The following is a 12,915-nucleotide window of genomic DNA, read 5'->3' on the forward strand; positions in this document are numbered from 1 at the left end:
GTTAAAAAGTGTTGGACTTTGTATTTTGATGGAATTTTGAATGAATATATAATTAGACATTTGAGAATGGACACTTGATCTTTGGTTTTGATGAACATTTGAAATTTGAAATTAACTTGAACTCTTGATAACTTTGAATGAGAAATGATGGTAAATGTTCAAAATTGAAGGGTGTTGACTCAGATGATACTGCCTTATACTTTGAATTATGATAAACTTTATTTTTGCATCCGGAACTCCAAGCAATTCGATACCTTAGACCAACTAAACGTGCACATTGAGAATTCATGGCTTTAAGTAGTAGCTTGACATGAATAATTCACCATGAGTCATATCTCAATTTAATTTTCCAAATTCACTTGCATAAAAGATGACAAGCAAATGCATTTTGATCATGATGAATCCTTAATTAATGTCACACGCACTGATCTCCTGAACCCAAGGAGGTTTAATGAATGTATGATATGTTGATGACCTAATAGAGAGATGCACGTGAATGTGAAGTTTAAGCCAGTTAAAAAATAAAATTAGATGGGCAAATTTTAGGGTGCAACAATTGGTGGCGACTCTGTTCATTTTCGCGAGCGTGCGACAGTAATCAGTTTTGATTATACGGGATTAAGTCCTCGATTAAGAGAGGAGAAATCACCTTGGTGGGTGCACAAGAGTAGTTTGAGTTGCAAACGAACCAAGATAAAAATAACTGTGTTTTGTCTATTGTTGTTGCAAACGAAAAAGGAAAAACTTATTCAACCCCCCTTCTAAGTGTTTTCTAAACCTTCAATTGGCACCAGAGCTCTTGGTTTTGGGTGCAAACACTTAACCGTGTCAAAAAAAGATCCAGAAGGAAAACACTATGGCAACTAATGAAAACAACAACAACTACACAAAACCTTTGGTCTTTAACGGAGAAGATTTTGAATACTGGAAAGATAGACTAGAAAGTTTCTTTCTAGATCAAGATTCTGACTTATGGGATGTGGTCTTAGACAGTTACACACATCTAGTAGATAAATAAGGAAATAAGATTGATAGAAAGATCATGACCAAACAACAAAAGGAAGATTTCAAAAATCACCACAAAGCTATAAATATTATGCTCAATGCTCTCTCAAAACCATAGTATTAAAAAATCTCCAATAGAGATACTGCACATGACATGTTTGAGTCTCTCAAAATGTCTCAAAATGACTCATGAAGGCAATTCTCACCTAAAAGAGACAAAAGCTATGGCTCTCATTCAGAAGTACGAAGCTTTCTGAATGGAAGAAAATGAGTCCATTGAAACATTGTTCTCAAGATTTCAAACGCTGACTGCTGGACTAAGAGTTATGAACAAAGGATACACCCAAGAAGACCATGTCAAGAAAATCATCAGAAGTTTACCCAGAAGATGGGCACCAATGGTCACTACATTCAAAGTTTCAAAAGACTTAAATATTATATTCTTAGAAGAACTCATCAGTGCACTAAGAAGTCACGAGATAGAACTTGATGAACATGAGCCTTAAAAGATAAGTAAGTTTGTTGCTATTAAATCTACTAAAAATTATGAAACTAGTGCTTTTAAGATTAAATAAGAAAGCTCTGAGGATTCTTCTTTTTCAGAAGAAGATGAGTTATATCTTATCTCAAGAAGGATAAATCGAACGTGGAAGCACAAACAAAAGAAATTCAAAAACTACAAAAGATCAGAAGATAATGCAGAATCTTCTGGACGAAAGAAGTCAGGAAAATGAAGTATCATTTGCTATGAATGTAAAGAACCAGGACACCACATAAATGAGTGTCCTAAGTTACAAAAATAAAGGCCAAAGAAATTTTTTGAAAAGAAGAAAAGCTTGATGGCTACCTGGGATGATTCAGAATCTTTTGAATATGAATCAAGCTCAAAAGATGAACATGCCAACTTAGCGTTTATGGCTACCACAATAGATGACTCTGATACTGAATCAGAATCTGAAGAGGTATTCTCTCAACTTACTAGATATGAACTTGTAAAAAGTTTGTCTGAACTTTTTTAAAACTACAGTCAACTCAAAATCAAATACAAGAAACTTGATAAGAGCCTTGTGTATGAAATTGAGGAAATTAAAGCAGAAAACTCAGATTTGAAAGAAAATCATGTCAAACTCAAAGAGGAATTTCATAAAGCTCAAATAGTTTCTAATTTAGATACTACTACTAGTTCAAAAAATATTCTTAAGGAATATGACTCTAGCTTTCAAAAATTTCTCGCTAAGAGCATAGATGGAAGCAAAATGGCTTTAATGATCTATGGTGTGAGTGGAAACAACAGGAGAGGAATTGGATATGAAACTCCTGAAGGGAAAGAAACATACTAACCTAAACATGTTGATAAAATGAATATCACATATAAACCAATGCACAAACAATTTAGTTTTTGTCACACACATGATATCAAATACACATCTTACTCTGAAAATTTTCATGCTAAACCAATGTTCAAACAGAACTTTAGAAACTCTAACCAAAGAGGACCCAAAAAGATGTGGGTACCTAAGGAGAAAATAATTTAGGTTGTAGATGTCCTTCACAGCAAAGTTGAAACACCAATCTTGGTACCTGGACTCTGGATGCTAGCGACACATGACGGGAAGAAAGTTTATGTTCCAAAGCGTGGAGCTTAAATCTGGTGGAGACATTATATTTGGAGGGAATCAAAAAGGAAGGATTATTGGTTTTGGAACCATTGGTAACGGTAACTCTCCCTCCATAACTAATGTTTTATTAGTAGAAGGATTAGCACATAACATGTTGTCCATAAGTCAATGAAGTGACAACGGCTATGACATAATCTTTAATAAAAAATCCTATAAAGCTGTAAGTCAGAAAGATAGATCAATCCTATTTACTGGCAAGAGAAAGAACAAAATTTATAAAATTGATCTTTCTAATCTTAAATCTCATAAAGTAACTTGGCTTATGTCTATTAACGATGAGAAATGGGTTTGGCACAGAAGATTGGTACATGTTAACATGAGGAGAATATATAAGCTTAACCAACTCAATTTGGTTATAGGTCTTCCCAATATGAAGTACAAATCAGAAGCTCTATGTGAAGCATGTCAGAAGGGAAAGTTCTCAAAACCTTCTAAGCCTTTAGAACTTATGCATATTGATTTATTTGGTCTAGTGAAAACTGCATCAATCAAAGGCAAGAAGTATGGATTGGTAATTTTTGATGACTATAGCATATGGACATTGGTTAAGTTTCTAAAACACAAGAATGAGTCACATTATCTGTTTGTTTATTTATGTAACCAATTTCAAAATGAACAACAATTTAGGATCATAAAGGTTAGAAGTGATCATGGTGGAGAATTCGAGAACAATCTCTTTAAAAAATTCTTTAATGAAAATGGCATTTCTCATGATTTCTCTTGTCCTAGAACTTCTAAAAAAAATGGAGTGGTTGAAATAAATAATAGGACATTGCAAGAAATTGCTAGTACCATGATTAATGAAACTAGTATGGCTAAACATTTTTGGGCAGAAGCAATAAACACAACGTGTTATATTCAGAATAGAATCTATATAAGACCTATTATTGAAAAGACTCCTTATGATTTGTGGAAAAACAGAAAACCCAAAATTTCATATTTCCATCCTCTTGGATGTACTTGTTATATTTTGTATACTAAAGAACATATGAACAAGTTTGATTATAAGGCACAAAAGTGCTTTCTGCCTGGTTACTCTGGATGTTCAAAAGGCTATAGAGTATACAATATAGAAAATCTGATTGTTGAAGAATCAATCAATGTTAGATTTGATGTAAGATTGGCCATCAAAAGCTAAAGCAAGTTGAAAATTTTGCAGATATGGAAATTCTACCTACAAACACTAAAGATTCAGAAGCAAAGGACAATTCAGAAGATCCTCAAAGTACAACGTCTATGGATAATCTGAGAAACTTAGAGGAACACTCACATAAAAGATCTTCTAGTCTCAATTCAGCTCATACAGAAGATGTCATACTTGGAAAGAAAGATGATCCCATCAGAACTATATCATTTATAAGAAACAACAAAGAATCCCTAGTTGGATTAGTTTCTATGGTGGAACCAACTTCTGATGATAAAGCTTCTTTGTTACACAAAACCGATGTATCACGCTAACCTTTGGATATTGAACACGTGTTCAAATATTTGAAAGGTCACATGTGCAAGTTGACTGTTGTATTAAATTGTTACGTTTCCCCTAATATCATTAATCATAATGCTTCTATCCTTTGAGTATTCCAATATTTTCTCATTATGTTTCTTAGGCATGCAAATTCATGCATTAACTACATAAGGTTATACATTTGCGTTCTTCCCTCCTTCATTCCTTTATAAATATTCACATTCATCGCCATAATCTTTATCTCTTCCAAAACCTAATATTTGTTTCTATTTTCAAAACTTAATCATTTTCTTCATGGATTCCTAAACACCTCTAATTGTCACAAAGAAAAATTTCTCTGGTACTCTCAAAGCAATGAACACTACATTGCTCGTATCTACACACAAGGCTGGAGACAATATATGGGGATGCTTCTTGGTCCTGTCTACACTAATATTGTAAAAGACTGCTAGAACCAAGCTTCTATCGCTGATGACAATCTAAGCATCACTTCCTCCATTTATGGAATTGCATTCACTATCTCTGAAACATCTAGTGATGCGGCCATTAGGTGCCCCTCGCAACAAATTGGTGTATGTCTAACGTACTTCGATCACTCAAATTCTTTTGGTGTTCCAAATGTCCTAGGCAAACTTGTCCGTCGAATTTTGAACAATCGTTATCTCCTTACCCGCACACAGAGATCTTGGTTTAATCTTATTCTCTCAAACCTTCTGCCACGAAGAAACTTTCACAATATCTTACTCTAGGGATCGTTTCCGCATCCTCCGTCTTGAACAAGTAAGACCAAAAAATGTTGCACCCTTTTATCTTTGGTTATTTGAGGGAATCTCTGATAGCCTTCAAATGCAGACAGAACGTCTATATACCCTATAGTCGAATCTTGTATGCGTTGCTTGAATCCGAAGGAGTTGTGAAAATTCTTCGCTATGAAAACCTTCCAAATAGCGACGAAGTTCTTTTTGCTGAGCCTTGTGAAGATTTTTCCTTCACTTGAAACTTATATTTGTTTGCTATTAGTACTTGTATCTTTTAATTATCATTAATTAAGTATTTCCTTGTTTCTGCATTTGTTTATTCATATAAGTGGAAAACATAAAATATTTTGATACCATAATAGCTTACCTCAACTGAAAACCTTACAAATTTTATTCTCAGTATACTTATTAAGCATTGAATTGTTTACGCTTTTTGAACTATGACAAAAAGGGGGAGAATTAGAAAGTGAAATTTTTACTTGATAAAATTAACAGTTAAAAAATATATCTCAAAACAGTTACTGACAAATGTACAAAGAATTGTTGTACCGTTCTCTTTTTCTGAAAGTTGCAGGAAAATTATATGAAAATAATGTTCCAAAGAAGAATCATATAGATCTTCTAAAGAAGTGCCCTGAAAAGAAATACAAGCAAACCTTCTGAAGAGATATGCTGAATAAAAAAATATACTTAGGGAAGTTATCTTCTAAATTTTTCTTCTAAGTATTTATTTTAGGGGGAGACTATTCATTTCAGGGAGAGATTATACATCCCAGAGAGAGATTGTCTTCTTATATACAAAATTTCTTATCAGAACGTAAATGTTTTGTCATCATAAAAAAGGGGAAGACTGTTAGAACATAGTTTGGTTCTAATCATATCTTAGTGTTTTGATGATAACAAGTAAATAAATTTTGTATAAGTAAATGTGGTACTCTAATTATATGTTTCTCATTTCATAAGATGTTCAAATACAAACGCTTAACAGAAAAGCCACTGAAGTTCTAATGAAGTAACTTCTGAATGCACTAACTGTTGTAGACATACTTTAATAGAAGTTATAATCAAGTCACAACAGAAGTTATGAATAAGTGAAAAGTTATGAATCAAGATAAAGAGATCATTAAAAACATAACAATTAAAAGACGGGTGAAGCACTCAAATGAAATAATTCCCAAGGTTGATTGAAGAAGTAATGTACATGCAGCTCGTTAGAGAAACAAAAACAAAAAACAAACACGCAAGCATTTAATACTCTCTCCAAAGATCAAGATAACAGACGAATATTTGAAGCTATAAATATAAGATCACTTGAAAAAGAAAAGTGTGGAGTAACGAAGAACATTATCAAAACAACTATGAACTCTTACATGAAGAAAAATAATTTTACGTTAAAATTATGAGTTCATACTCCTTGTACAAAACTTAGTGAAAAATCACAGTTGTGATTAAATCTTATTAGAAGCAATCTGAAACACTATTATTTAAAGTTATGTTGTAATCATTCCTTGAGAGACCAGTTGGGTCAGATTTCTCAAGAGCGCTAGGACTAGTTTGTCTTAGAGGTGTAAGTCACTTGCAGTTGACTTGTGCATTGTATTGTTAGTTACAACAGTTGGTTGTGCATTTGTAATTAGTTTTGATTATAGTGGATTAACTACTCGATTTAGAGAGGCGAATACACCTTGGCGAGTGGATTGGAGTAGTTTGAGTTGCAAACGAACCAGGATAAAAATAACTGTGTTTTGTCTATTGTTGTTGCAAACAAAATAGGAAAAACTTATTCAAACCCCCTTTTAAGTGTTTTCTAAACCTTCGCAACGCACGTGAGGGGTGCTAATACCTTCCCCTTGCATAACCGACTTCCGTACTCGATCTTGGTTGTGAGGCAATCTCATCTATCCTTTTGGGATTTTTCGATGTTTCCCTTGCCTTTGGGTTAAATAAAGTTTGATGGAGACTCTGTTTTTTCGTGTAGCGATAGTTTTACAATAGGCTGACTCAAAACTAAAGTAGGAGGTTCTTCTGTACCTCAAGACTTGTTAGATGCTTTCTCTTTTGTGGACACCTGCTTGAGTAACTTGAGAGAGGCTTTATTTACATTCCATTTAATTTCCATCATCAGATAGTAAAGTCCATCATATCCTAATGATTAAGTTTGTATTCTTGATATTGTTGTTCTAGTTGTGAGTGTTGTTGATGAAAATGGTGTTATGTTGTTTTCTGATGAATTTGGTGGCGAAGTTGTTGTGTTTATGAAGATGGTGTGGTTCATGGTTTCAAATTGCAATACGCAACCGCAATTGCGACCACAATAACGGTGATGCGGTAGCCTCAAACAACGGTATATTCATCTCATTCAAAAACTGATAAAATCTTTGTACTTCTTCATTCGGTAACTCTTCCCCACCAATTTATTATTTACTGATAAAAAAACTATCAAAAATTATTATAAAAAACATTTCATTTTTTAAATATAAATACTTTTTAGTAAAAAAAAAGTAACAAATAAATAACTTTTTAAAAAGAAAGTCCCTTAAAAGTATTCTTGTTTTACATTACTTTAAAAAAGTAATCTTGTTTTACATAACTATAAAAAAGTAATCCTAAGAAAGTTCCAAATGTTAGTAATTTTTATACATATAATATTCTATTTTTTATTTATAATTCTTTAAAAAAAACTTATTTTTTTAAGACATATAATATTGTGTTATATATATTTTTTATATAATATATATGTTTTTAATAATTCTATTTTTAAGACAAATTATTTTTAAAACAGATTAATATTGTGTTAAGACGGATTATTTTATATAATATATATATTAAAAACAGATTATTAAAAACTTATTTTTTTAAGACATATAATATTCTGTTTTCAATAATTCTTTAAAAACAACTTATTTTTAATAACACTTATAATATGTTTTTAAAAATTTGTTTTTACTAATATATATCTATATATAATATGTATTTATTAAAACTAATATTCTTTTTTTCAATATATATATATATATATATATATATATATATATATATATATATATATATATTATTTTAAAAATTATATATACAAATTATTTCTATTTTCCTAATAACATATTAAATAAAAAATAAATGTATACTATATTAAATGAAAACTAATATTCTTTTTTCAATAAAATGTATATTTTATTTTAAAAATTATATATAATACATATAACAGATTTAATAACATATTTAAAAATTATATATAATAGATTTCAATAAAATGTATACTAGATTTAATAACACATTAAAGTGTATAATAGAACAAATTATACCTACAAATACAAAAACTATGCCTAATAACACATTAAATTAAATATAAACGTTAAAAATACCTTTATCTTCCTCTATTATTTCTTCAAATGTTCCTCTGGAAGCTCCTTCAAACACAAAAAAAAAAAACTAGAAGAAACAGATTTTTGTTAAAAACAAAATTATAGCATAACATATTTTATAAAATGAAATAAGAAATTAAAAGGGTTCGGAGATATACCTTGTAATTGAAATGGTTAATTTGGAGAAATGAAATTGGGGAAGAGATTGGGGAATAAGAGTTGAAGAGAAATGAAGATTGGGTTTGAGAGAAATGAAGAATGAGTTTGAGAGAGATGAAGAATGGTTAATTTGAGTAATGAAGATGTATGTGGAACACGAAGCAAATATGGGAAATATAGAAGATACCCAGCGACATGATAAACATGTCGCTATTTTCACACTTGAAGAACACATCGCAAAACACCAACGGTCATATATTTACTGCAAAAGCTGCAAAAGTCTGCAAGTCAACGACGTGCAAATCACGTCGCTAGGTAGATCACGTCGCTACCAAGGCAACGGTCAACAAAAGCCTAATCATTGTCTGTTTGAGTCAGACAACTTTATTAGCGACGTGGACATAATGTTGCTAGTTTGAATTTCAAAATTTTCAAACTCCCCCCATTTAAAATCCACCGCCCTTTTTTTTTTCCAGTTAGCGACGTGTTATGTACATCGTTATTTTTTTAAAATAAATAAAAACGCTGACACACACAATTGTTGTAATGTCATCTGTAATATTTTATGAATATAATATGTAGTGACGTGATTATCACGTCGGAACAGCCATAATTTTAACATGTGATAATCACGTCACTAAATTAAGCAGCTGGAGAGCTTGTTTCTTGTAGTGTGTGTTTATGAAGATGGTGTGGTTCATGGTTTCAAATTGCGATACGCAACCGCAATTGCGACCACAATAATGGTGATGCGGTAGCCTCCGCACCAGGTCGCAATTGCGGTGTGATTTGTAATATCTCCCAATTAAAATTCACGCTGCAATAGCCATAATCGCAACACCCGCAACGACATCTGTGACCGCAACCGCAATTTAAAACCATGGTGTGGTTATTGTTGTGTTGTGTTTATTAAGATGGTTTGATGATTATTGTCTATATGAAGTTGGTGTGATGATTGTGAGATGTTGTTGAAGAAGATGGTGGTGTGTGGCAATGTTGAAGAAGATGGTGGTGATGGTTATGAAGAATTGTTGTTGTGGAATGTTATTATGGTGTGAAATGGTGGTGAAGAACAATTTTGATGAACATGGTTTGTGAAAATGAAGATGATGGTAATGGTATTGTATTATTTATGTTATAAGATTACTGAGATGGTGTCTTAGTTTTTTTTTTTTTAAAAGTTTGTGAGTCGTTAATAATCTAGTTGATTTGTGGTATCTGCACTTTGTAAACCAATATCATAATTATGAAATATGAGGCCTTTTCAATTTAGATTTGCGGCAGATGAAGTTACAATGATGAATATGTATGAGGTTGTCTTCTTATATTCCAGTCATATTCACATGTAGAATTTAGCATTCTCAAAGAGGTTAAGTTTTCATTTGCCTATTATATGATTATGCAGACAAAATTAATTAATCTATTTAAAACATGTGGTTTGATTAATTTTTGCATTTTGATTGGTTATATTTTATTGTGAAACTATCTTGAAATGTAGGAATTTTCATTTCACCCGAATTTGATTATGTTAATTTGAAGCTGGGCTAGTGATGTCACATCAATTTTATGGTGGTTATAAGTGCCTTAACTTACAATGTTTTTTAATATAGTGAAAGTTGCGGCGGTTAATAATTTACGTAAATATTGGCAGCTGAAACCGTCGTAATAGTAATATATAACCGCCGCAATTATCCACTTTTTTTGTAGTGCAATGTCACTCATGATTTCAATCGGATCTTACATCCAATTTCCATCAAATTTTTTATATAGTTATCTATGTTGAAGCCATGAATATCTATCTATGTGGCTTAATGGAACCCTTGTTTCCTTGCTCTATATTCTTATAGTTGCAACTATTTTTCAGACCTAATATCCATATTAATCCAATTTCTGTCAACTCAGTAACATTGTGTAGATACAATATTGTTTACAAAGATTGTTATTCCAATATAAAAAAATACTCATGTACTAATAAGAAGACATTTTTAATATGGTGATATTTATTCTTACAAAGATAATCATTCCAATATAAAAAAACACTCATATTTATGCTTACAAAGATAATCATTCCAATATAAATAAACACTCATATTTATGCTTACAAAGATAATCATTCCAATATAAATAAACACTCATATTTATGCTTACAAAGATAATCATTCCAATATAAATAAACACTCATATTTATGCTTACAAAGATAATCATTCCAAAATCTTATTGTTCTAATAATCATATGATAATGATACAGTAGACTCCTAAAGCTAAACATCGATGTCCAGCTTCACCTCCGGTAGATCTATGGCTACCTCCGGTAGATGTATGGCGGCTGCTGTTGCGGGTGCTACTCTCTCTAAACACTTACGAAGAACTGCTGAAAGTAAGTAATATATTATTTTAAGGACAAACGCTCCAACCATGCTAGCGAGAGCTATCAAACATTTTTCGAGTATGGCTTTTACATGGTCTTTTTTGGAGTTGTTAGGGGTAGGATTTTCGGGTTTTACAGGTGAGGGAATATCTTCATTTGGAACTATACGATCTATCGGTGGAGGGGTAGAAAATATATTGGTTGATTGGTCAATCTTAAGCAAAACTTGCTCTTGCTTGTTTAGATAATTCTTCAATGACTTTCCAAAGGACAATTGAATTAAAACATATGGAATTAAAATCTTTCCATTGAGTCTCTTGGAATCATCTCTCTCCCTGTGTGAACCCATGAGCATTAGTGGCTCATCAATAACATCCATGATTAAAACTGCTGCAGCTCCTGCTTTTTGGGCATGATACACCTTCAAAGAAAAAGAACACCCTACAAGTGCAAGTAAGTTGTTAATAAGCATTTTAAAACATGTATAACTAAAAGTATTACAAAAAAAAATTATGCAATGTAACTCTAAAAAATGAATACCTCCACGATTAAGAAGTACGATTGTCGGATGATAAGACCTATATTTAAAAGGTTTACCGCCTTCAAATACTCCGCATCCATAAGAATCTTTCGGTGAAACGAGTGATCCTATGATAGGCTCTCCATAACTTGGCATTCCAAAGCTTCCTATGGCACCATTTCTTTTACCTCTTAGATCATTTGGTGATAGTACTGTGATGCTGTTTTCTTCTAGCACAATGTGACCATGAATTTGGAGAAAGAACAAGATTAAGAAAAGAAATAACTCAAAGGTATGGCTATATGAAAATTTCATGTTGGTTTTAGGTTAAGTTGTTTCAATATGATGGAGAGGGAAAATGGAAGATGGAGATGAATGAGATGTTTTGTTTGTGATTTTGTAGTTGTAAAGAAACTTATATAAATGAAGGAAAAGATTGAATGGTTTTATAGTTAAACATAGAGATGTGTAGAAATGTAGAGTTTTTTTAATAAAACTTTAACACTATATTTGTATTCTATTTTATTTTCTTATAAATTTTTTAGATTAGACTTATTATCTTCTTTGTGCTTGCCTAGTTTTAGAGAATGTTAAATAATGAAGCAAAAGAGTGAATGTGTCTTATAATTGGAGATGGAGACACAAAATGTCTAGGAATGTAGAGTTTTTTTTTAATAGAATTTTAACACAAAGTTTGTATTCTTTATTATTTTTTAAATATTTTTTAATATATATTTCTTATCCTTTATTATTATATCTTTGTGATTGCCTAGTTTTAAAGAAAGTTAAATAAAGAAGGAAGAGTTTGAATGTGTCTTATAATTAGAGATAGAGACACAAAATGTGTAGAAATGTAGAGTTTTTTTTAAATAAAATTTTAACACAAAATTTGTATTCTTTATTACTTTTTTTATGTGTTTAAATATAGACTTCTTATCCCTTATCATTATTTCTTAATGCTTGCCTAGTTTTAAAAAAAGTTATATAATGAAGGAAAAGAGTGAATATATCTTATAATTAGAGATAGAGACACAAAATGTGTAGAAATGGAGAGTTTGTTTTAATAAAATTTTAACACAAAATTTGTACTCTTTATTATTTTTAAATATTTTTTGATATAATTTTAGTATCCATATCATTATATCTTTGTGGTTTTCTAGTTTTAGAGAGAGTTAAATAATGAAGGAAAAGATTGAATGTGTCTTATTAGAGATAGAGACACAAAATGTTTAGAAATGAAGAGTTTGTTTTAATAAAATTTTAACACAAAATTTGTACTCTTTATTATTTTTAAATATTTTTTGATATAGTTTTATTATCCATATCATTATATCTTTGTGGTTGCATTATTCTAGAGGAAGTTAAATATTGAAGGAGAAGATTGAATGTGTCTTATAATTTGAGATAGAGACACATAATGTGTAGAAATGTAGAGTTATTTTTTAATAAAATTTTAACACAAAATTTGTATTCTTTATTATTTTTTAAATTTTTGTAAATATAGACTACTTATCCCCTATCATTATATCTTATCCTTATTAGTTGATAGTTTAATTTGTAAATAGATACAAAATTACTATTTTTATCCAAAAGAAACA

The 12,915-nt window shown here is 30.9% G+C and overlaps 1 protein-coding gene across 1 annotated transcript; it reads right to left on the reverse strand.

Annotated features, from left to right (window-relative positions):
• Nucleotides 1-10,690: 10,690 nt before the first annotated feature.
• Nucleotides 10,691-11,632, reverse strand: LOC131627595 (vacuolar-sorting receptor 7-like). The gene is made up of 2 exons (XM_058898435.1): nucleotides 11,338-11,632; nucleotides 10,691-11,238 (listed from the first exon to the last, which is right to left on the reverse strand). The coding sequence occupies exons 1-2, from the start codon at nucleotides 11,630-11,632 to the stop codon at nucleotides 10,691-10,693; spliced, it is 843 nt and encodes a 280-aa protein (XP_058754418.1).
• Nucleotides 11,633-12,915: the final 1,283 nt, after the last annotated feature.

Source organism: Vicia villosa, unplaced genomic scaffold (genome assembly GCF_029867415.1).
Source record: "Vicia villosa cultivar HV-30 ecotype Madison, WI unplaced genomic scaffold, Vvil1.0 ctg.000370F_1_1, whole genome shotgun sequence".
NCBI classification, from domain to species: Eukaryota; Viridiplantae; Streptophyta; class Magnoliopsida; order Fabales; family Fabaceae; genus Vicia; species Vicia villosa.

Excerpts from the sequence above, each read along its gene's own strand:
- LOC131627595 (XM_058898435.1), bottom strand. The coding sequence starts at position 11,632 with ATGAAATTTTCATATAGCCATACCTTTGAGTTATTTCTTTTCTTAATC. Across the intron at positions 11,239-11,337 it reads CGTACTTCTTAATCGTGGAG|GGTGTTCTTTTTCTTTGAAG; the intron begins GTATTCATTTTT and ends TTGCACTTGTAG.